Genomic DNA, 8,897 nt, shown 5'->3' on the forward strand with positions numbered 1-8,897 from the left:
CCTCGCGGTGCATTCTGGGTACAGAGCGACAAAAAAATAAATAAGATATCTCCTTCAAGGAGTCAATGGGTGTCACAAAAATCCAACATTACATTTACATTTACATTTACGTCATTTAGCAGACGCTCTTATCCAGAGCGACTTACAAATTGATGAGCATGAATTACATGAACAAGAAGCTCAATATTACAAATATTTTCCAGGATTTTAGATAATTAACCTGTCCTCCGTAATATCGTATAGCTTTGAAATTGGGACATATAGGCATGTTTTTCGACTCTTACCCTGACTTTTATATTAGCTTAGCAACAGCGTGACGCAGCATGACAACGTAAACGCGATTGGTCGACAGTCTACTGGACGGGCGTTATACGTTTCTCTATTTTATGTACTGCTGGGATTCTTATCAATTCAATTCAATTTCAATTTAAGGGCTTTATTGGCATGGGAAACGTATGTTAACATTGCCAAAGCAAGTGAAATAGATAGTAAACAAAAGTGAAATAAACAATAAATATTAACAGTAAACATTACACTCAGAAGTTCCAAAAGAATAAAGACATTTCAAATGTCATATTATGTATGTTGTAACAATGTGCAAATAGTTAAAGTACAAATGTGAAAATAAATAAACATATAAATATGGGTTGTATTTACAGTGGTGTTTGTTCTTCACTGGTTGCCCTTTTCTTGTGGCAACAGGTCACAAATATTGCAGCTGTGATGGCACACTGTGGTTTTTCACCCAGTAGATAAGGGAGTTTATCAAAATTGGGTTTGTTTTCGAATTCTTTGTGGATCGCTGTAATCTGAGGGAAATATGTGTCTCTAATATGGTCATACATTTGGCAGGAGGTTAGGAAGTGCAACTCAGTTTCCACCTCATTTTGTGGGCAGTGTGCACATAGCCTGTCTTCTCTTGTATTTTTCTAAAATCTCTGGCGGGGTCAAGCCACTGCTTCTCTGACAGCAATATTAGATAAGGATCAATAGAATAAAGCCAGAACAATATTTTACGTTATTTAAAATCAGGAACTATATAATTAGCACATGTATTGTGTTCTTACTAGTGATTCAAATAATTTGAACCGAATTTACACTAAGGCACATTTGTTACCATCTATTTCTTTGGGTCCTGTAATTGAAACGCTAAAGCCAGAGATAATGTATAATAACGAGATGGTCTTGTCTCCGTCCTAACAATGGGAGTCGTCTGCTAAAGTCATCGGCTGTATTCCCGCGTGGACAGATTTAGACGGGAGTGGCGCCTCTCACGCCGCCTCTTTCTCTCTGATATTGCTACGCAGTCGTCTAGGCAGCAGCAATGGAGTCGATCAAGAATGAACCTGGAAAATGGCAGGTCTGGTTTTATTCTATATATTATGTGTTATTCAAATACTTAGCTTCAAACAAGAAATCTTAGCTATGTATAATTCAATTGGACAATTGTTACAAACTACTATTTCAACAATTTTAGCTAGCTATACTAGCTAGTAGCTCGTTAGCCAGCCAGCTAAGGCTAATTATTAACATAACAAGCTAACGTTCGCTGGCTAGCTACTCGTTTTGGTGATTTCTGATATATCATTTTAAAAAATCAATCACAGCACGTTTTTGGATTTATTCAGCAGTTTTTACACGATTAATTACAATACCATTGGAAGTTAATGTTACGTTCAATTGATACTCCTAAAACGTAAGTTTAACATTACAGTATAACATTACTGTCGCTGTTTCCTGTTGCCAAAACATTTTTAAAAAATAGTCCAACGTCAAAACAGTTTTAACGTGTCCAAATCAATAACCAATATGCAGAAACACTTCGTGATATGTTGGAAACCTAAAATGTACTATCTACACATGTGCAACAATAATCATATTACTTGTATTTTTTTAAACGAGCACGTTATAAACTGCACACGCACAAAAAAAAACAGTTTTGACAAGTGGCAATAAATCACTTATTGATTAGGGGGAAAATCCGGTTGTTTGAGCTGTTGAAACTACCACAATTCAAAACCACATGTAGCCTAAACTGGATACATTTTTACATGACTGGTTATGCCAGGTGTACACTACACGAAATCCTAACATCGCTGACATTAACAACTGTGTTTTTTGTCTTGCCAACGCAGTGGTGCACACAATGATCTGACACAGACAGGGTGTCACACATTACAAGATGCTTCACTTCTTCTTCAATGAGGTTTAACAGCGGTTGGCGTTACCGCCACCTACAAGACTGGAGTATAACTTCCTTATACTTTGCTCGAAAATAAAAATAAATCAACAAATACCCTACCATCGCTAACCCTACACTCACTAAAAACCCACCACACTACTCCACTATTTAAATCTGTATTTCCTCAGGCCAACAGCCTGAAAGGACGGGACACCACCACTCAACACACCCTGTAACTCTTTATTTATTTATTTATTATTCTGTACCTCTCTGCAGCTGCCACTACAACCTACATTTTCTGCGACTTACAGTTGTTAACCATTGCTATAAACGCAAATCTTACTGAAAAATATCACTTGTTGGCCTATCCCTCTGTACTGGTACAGATCTATTACTCACACCACTCCTCTCAGGATCCTTCCCCCTTGACCCATCTTCCTCTACTTTCTTCACTGCCTCAGCATACGACTTCTGCACTACTCTAACCCTAGAAACCTCAACCTGCCCCTCTCGCACCGGCGGTTTCTGATCCCCAGTCCCATTGGCACCCTTACAATTAACGCATATCACTACTTTCCCCAATGCTACACATTGCTTTGTCTTATGTCCTTCTGCACACTTTTCACACCTAGGAACCTCCCTCCTATAGACTGCTGCCACATGCCCATAAGCTTGACACCTGTAACAACGTAATGTATTAGGCACAAAAGCTCAAATGGGATAACTTGTATATCCTAACATCACTTTGTCGGGCAAAGACTCAACATCAAAACAACAGACAACGACTCTTTTGTTTCACCACTCACGCCACCCTGTCTGCGTCGCGCCAAACGACGAGCATCATAAACACCTGGAATCTTCCCCTTCCGTTGGTGAACTTTCACATTTACCCCTACCCCAGTAATCACTCCTTTCAATGGCACCCTTTTCTTGAGAGCAAAACGATTCACATCTCTTGTCCCCATTCGTTTAACGCGGAGCACCTGCTCCCTCTGACCAGCAGAAACACAAACAATTATCACAAGACCACTTCTGGTTACCTTCACCGATTTCACAGCACCCAACTCTGTTTTCACCCACCCTGAAACCACAAATGGATCAGCCAAAAGGCAATGGTCCACTTTTTCCCAAAATGTCACTCCTACCGTCAGACTCATCTTTATCCTGACCCTCGGTGCAAGCCTCGGGCTCCGAGAACTTCACCACACCTACCCCCTCCTTCTGTCTTCGATCTGGCGTAAAGCTCACTCTGCTTACACTTTCTACCATTCTTCTTTAACAAACCCTCTCCCTTTCTCCCTTAGATAATGTAATTTCAGGCTCTCGAAGCAACTGCTATCTATCCCTGTCAATCGTGCGTTCTCTCCAAAGTTTAAGCGGGCGCGCAATGGATTATGGTCATTGTAGTTAATTACCACGTTTTATGTGCTAAACTGTGGAATATTAGCCTGTTGGAAACTACAACTACCTACTACATCGCACAGTTCAGGTTTGATCTGATTTATCTATACAGAAACAGCACTAATCACTGGTTAGAGGACAACTTGTAGAAGACACCTAGCTACATTCTTAAGTGTTGAATTTTTATTCAAGTGGGTCGCCAATGCGGTAAGTGTAATGCAACACTTTTTTTGCGTTCGATTGAAATCAATAGAACGCAGTAAACGTTTTTGGGTGTATGCACTCTTAAACTAAAACTATTCAAAGGCCACACAGAAACTGAGAATAATTTTTACATCACTAGTTAGAAGAGAATTTGTTGAAGACCGTCATCTAAATTCTAGAATGGCAATGGAGATTTTGGGAGGCTGCCGAAACAGGGAAGGAAACAAATCAGTTGCTTTATTTAACTTCAACGAATCACGACCTGCCATATGATATCAACTAGGGCTGTGACGATGCCAGTATCGCAATATTTTTTTCCCATGCCAAAAATGAAAACATGAGGCAGATTCTTTAAAACCCACTGTATGTCAAATATTGTGTGCTATAGCTTGGGAAATAAATAAAGGTGACTCTGGATGACAACATGTTTCCAGCATTAGGGCTGTTTTCCTAAAGATGTTAATACCGCTTCGTGTTTTGTTTCCTTGCCATGATACTGAGCATCGACATACTGGTATCGTCCCGGCCCTAATATCAACACTGACACGGGTTGTCTGTAATTTAAGTGATAGTTTGACTCTCAAATCGATGTATTGGTGTGTGTGGCCAGCGATTTTTGTACAGAGAGCCCCCCGAATTGTTCATTCCATTTGAATTCGAAAATGACAACAGTCCTGCGAACACCAGTGTATATGACAAAATCAATGGTACAAAACCAAAGATATTGATCTGTTTTAAGCCATAGATTTTGTGTAATTGAGATGACTATAATCTTTCATAGTATCATCACCAATCTGAGGGAACAAGTATGTGTATTTCCTGTAATTGGTGTGTGGTGAAAACGTTAATCTGTACAACGTAGTAACACGTTCTGTCCACCATAGGGACATTTGCGTAATATGAGAATTCAATATGTCAAAAGAATTTCAAATTAGGATGATGGTAAATTAAGCACCCTCACATATTTTTACAAAAATGACATGACTTTCTTACTACTTTAACCATGGAGAGAGTTAGAAAATGCTCCTAAACACAATTTAACCAGGTGCTCTAGACTAGAGCATCCATAGGGTCTGTGCAGCAGGCTGAATGTTTGACGTCGCTAACATTATCACGATCGGAGAGGTTGAGAGTAGAAGTAGTTCAGGAGCAAAAACAAATAAAATATAATTATTGTAAAATTGACTGTGTCCATAAAATGTAGATAGTAAGTATAAGCTGGAAGTAGAGGCCTAAGCATTGTTGTTCACTAATTTACCCCAAGTAGGGAAAGGATGGCGAGGTTGAAAAGTAATAAAGGGGAGTATATATATAAAAAACATGGGGGATTGGAAGTGATGCAGACAATTACATTGATGGAAGTTACAATCTATCTGCAATATTAAGCTGATCTACCCCCCCAAAAAATAAATAATACATTATCATGATACTGACTAGCTAGTCAACCAAATCAACCCCACCATAGTTAACTTGCCTTTACATTTTAGTCATTTAGCAGCCGCTCTTATCCAGAGCGACTTACATTAGCAATCAGGGTTAAGTGCCTTGCTCAAAGGCACATCGACAGATTTTTCACCTAGTCGGCTCGGGGATTAGAACCAGCGACCTTTCGGTTACTGGCACAACGCTCTTAACCACTAAGCTACCTGCCGCCCTTTAGTACAATGAAAGCTATTTGTTGTCCTGGATCTTACCCAACATATCCGTAACGTTAGCCACTTGGGCCCTTCAGGTTAGCAGACTAGCGTAGCTAGCTGCCTGTAGCTAGGTGACGAGAGCGTGACCAAGTTGAGCTATTTTGCATTTGCAGGGAAATAGTGCTAACTATGTCATGTCAAAGAGAAACGTATAGCTGATATGTTACGCTGCGTGTCTGCACCTTTTTATTTATTGTATCCTCTCCTTTTTTTAGGCCTGACCTGAAGGTAAACAGTTACAACCTGCTCCCACGTCACATCTGCGGTGGTTAGGAAACCCCACTGTGTGTCATTCCACCCAGCCCTGTGGCCACCTGATTGAGCTTGGTGTGATTTCGCTTCCCCCTCGGAGACAATGTACTGCCTTCAGTGGTTGCTCCCAGTCCTCCTCATCCCGAAACCCCTGAATCCGGCCTTATGGTTCAATCACTCAATGTTCATGGGCTTCTACCTGCTCAGCTTCCTTCTGGAGAGGAAGCCGTGTACCATTTGTGCCTTAGTGTTCCTGGCAGCACTGTTTCTCATCTGCTACAGCTGCTGGGGGAACTGTTTTCTGTACCACTGCCATGACTCCACACTGCCAGACTCTGCACACGACCCCAGCATCGTGGGCACCTAAGAGGATCCCACTGACACTAGGAGCACATTGACCCTGGACAATCTGTATCTAGGCTGTGAATAAAATCCCCCACCTGAGACTGTCGAGATGCTGAGAAACCTAGACAGTGTCCCGATTCTCATCCCCTCTGCCCTAAGTGTGCACTTGTTCACTTCCCTTCATGGATTTCAAAGGAATTGACTGTTGCAAGAAAGGGTGGTAACGCCCTCTCAATGATTACACCAATCCAGTGCTTTTAAATGCATGGGGAGGAGTGCATGTGTGCACTTTTCAGAAAATGGCCTATCCTACACATCTCCCCCCTCACAACTGCCCTCCACCCCTGCCTTTATCCCCTGGTTTTGAGTGAACATCCACTACCCTGGACTCATTGGATCTAAACATTTGCATGGGTTGCCTTTAGAGTTTTCATATGTCGTGTTAATACATATATTTTAATTACAGAATGCTGAAAGTTTCCAAAGGGTAGAAATTGAATGTGTGTGTGTGTGTGTGTGTGTGTGTGTATGTGTTAGTCAGCATTTTCACAAGTCATACTATCAGTATGTTACGGTAGCAGGAAGGTGAATATGAATATCCTGCATCCCTGTTGAGCTTTATTGATGTCGAGAGCAGAAGAGTGATGTGAACATGTTGTGTGTCACTTCCCCTGCAGAGCTCAAATGTTACCACTGCTTTTAATTTAATAAAGTTCAATGTCTGAAGGTGTTATCACTGAGCATGATGCGGTGGCCTCGTGTGTTTTCTCGGTTCTTCTAGGCTTCATGTCAACTGCAAGTTTTATCAATTGCCCACTATCTGCATTTGAGAGAGCGAGAATTCCCCATGACCAAGAAGGAAAAGCTCATTATTGTTGGTGAAAGAAAACCAATATATTTTTTAGGGTTCACAGAATCTCTATTTGAAAAGACAAGTCCGTTTTTATAAGGTTTATTATGAAAGTAATTGAAATGTGAAGGTTAATTACTGCATGTTGTCTGGTGCTGGAGGGAAAACATTGCATTTTATTTTTAGTTGGGCCATAAATAAACTGCTTGACAAGCTAATGAGCTCTTGATCAAAAGGTTTTATATTATTTTTAACTCCAGCCCAGTGTGAGACCCATCAGGGAAAGGTCACCAGTTTGCAGCTGGCTATCCAGTGAACCACAGGCCCCACAAAATGTTCACGTAATTTAGCCTGGTCTGGTTTTGAGAACTTTTGACAATGAAACTCAACTCAAATTAATTGTATTATGTTCTGTTAGGTTGCTGTAGCTAATTACATTAATCTAACTTTTTTAAATGACAAACAGTCTCGATTTGCTCTTTTGTGAAGATTGTGGTACCAATGTTATTTGTAGGCTACATTCAATATGTGTGAGGTTTGTATTGCAAATATTTGCTTTAGGTCTGTCCCTGACAAAAAAAAGCTCTTGGTCGACCGAAAGTCGTCTGTTTTTCGACCAATCGATTGGTCAAACATTTTGTAAGTGTATTTCTCCATATATAGACACCCTATGTGTTTTAATAAAATCAACTATAAGCATTGAGCTTGTCTGATGCGTTACGCTTACGGTTTGATTAAATATGACAAATGCCTCGAGGGTGCCAGAGATCTAGATGACCAGAAGAAAAAATACTTAAACTGACACAACTATTCTCCTCCCGCTCCTGCAGGCTTTCACAGATTCTGCCATTACTTTCCTGAAGTTTCCGGTAATAGGCTACACGAGGAGTCGGCAACCTTTCTCATGTTGAATGCCAATTTATCTTACCATTTCTACCGATCTGCATGCCAGTTATGGTTCTCACATTATCGTGTTAATTTATAATAACGTCTTCATATCTCAATCAGTGTCATGTAGGTAATCAAAATTCAATCCAAATCTAAATGAAATTGATACAAACCTAAAAAGTAACTTCTATCGCCATTGCCAACTATGTAAAAATAGCCTACATAAAGCAAAAAAATTTAAACATTGCAGTCTGCAGGTAGAAAATATCCTGATTAAAAATAAATATCTTATAAATCACATTGGCTACACATGGCCTGTCTGCAACAAACCTGAAACATTGTATCAACTATTAAGTTGGTTCCAGCCTGAAGCTTACCCTAGCGAACTTGCAACATTGTATAAAATATTCTGGGCCCTAATTTTCCCCGCCAGTGAGCTTGGGACAGACACAGCGGTAGGCTATTTGCGCAAGGGATAAGAAGCAGTGCTTGACTTGGGCAGGAGCTCACCGGAGCTGAGTACCCGCACCTCAAATGTTCTACTGCTTGAGCTCCAGTTCCTCTTATAGAATATTAGATAAAAAGTATTGAGGAGCTCCTGCACCTAAATATAAACAGTACCAGCACCCAAAATGAGTACCAGAACTTATTTCACTCCAAGTCAAGCACTGATAAGAAGTAATCAGGTAGGCCTATTTTATGACGTTTCCACTGGATCAGAGCATGAAATATTTCGCGCTGAGTGGTTATCGAAGGGGAGAGAGCTGGAAAGAGTTTTCAAATACATTGAGGAATTATTGTAATTCTCAATGGATGTAAAAACAGACTTCATTTGCTTGCCGTTTGAGGTGAAGAAAACATTACTTTGAGAAGCTCCACAGATCATTAGTGGTGGTGCGTTAAGCCAATCAGAAATACTATCAGATCCCCAAATGGGCACATTTATATACCTACATTTGCGCGCAGGCCATGTAGCCTATAGGCTACACTTCTATGCGTGCGTGTCCTTACTGAACATTGACAGGAGCGCTCCAAACAAAAGACAATTACTAAATTGACAAAACTCATAAATGGAATG

The 8,897-nt window shown here is 40.4% G+C and overlaps 1 protein-coding gene across 2 annotated transcripts; it reads left to right on the forward strand.

Moving 5' to 3' along the window:
* The first annotated feature begins 1,284 nt into the window (after positions 1-1,284).
* On the forward strand, positions 1,285-6,822 carry LOC311134326 (apoptosis inducing factor BLCAP). Of its 2 annotated transcripts, none has more exons than XM_084167970.1 (2): positions 1,285-1,360; positions 5,700-6,822. In XM_084167970.1, the coding sequence occupies exon 2, from the start codon at positions 5,840-5,842 to the stop codon at positions 6,101-6,103; it is 264 nt and encodes an 87-aa protein (XP_084024096.1). In that variant the 5' UTR covers positions 1,285-1,360; positions 5,700-5,839; the 3' UTR covers positions 6,104-6,822. The 2 variants fall into 2 exon arrangements, with proteins under 2 accessions (XP_084024096.1, XP_084024097.1); XM_084167971.1 differs by having other exon boundaries at positions 1,300-1,356.
* Positions 6,823-8,897: the final 2,075 nt, after the last annotated feature.

This window comes from Coregonus lavaretus, assembly GCF_964263955.1.
Source record: "Coregonus lavaretus genome assembly, chromosome: 8".
NCBI lineage: Eukaryota > Metazoa > Chordata > Actinopteri > Salmoniformes > Salmonidae > Coregonus > Coregonus lavaretus.

Bases quoted from the DNA above. Each gene is read 5' to 3' on its own strand.
- LOC311134326 (XM_084167970.1), top strand. From the start codon at position 5,840: ATGTACTGCCTTCAGTGGTTGCTCCCAGTCCTCCTCATCCCGAAACCC.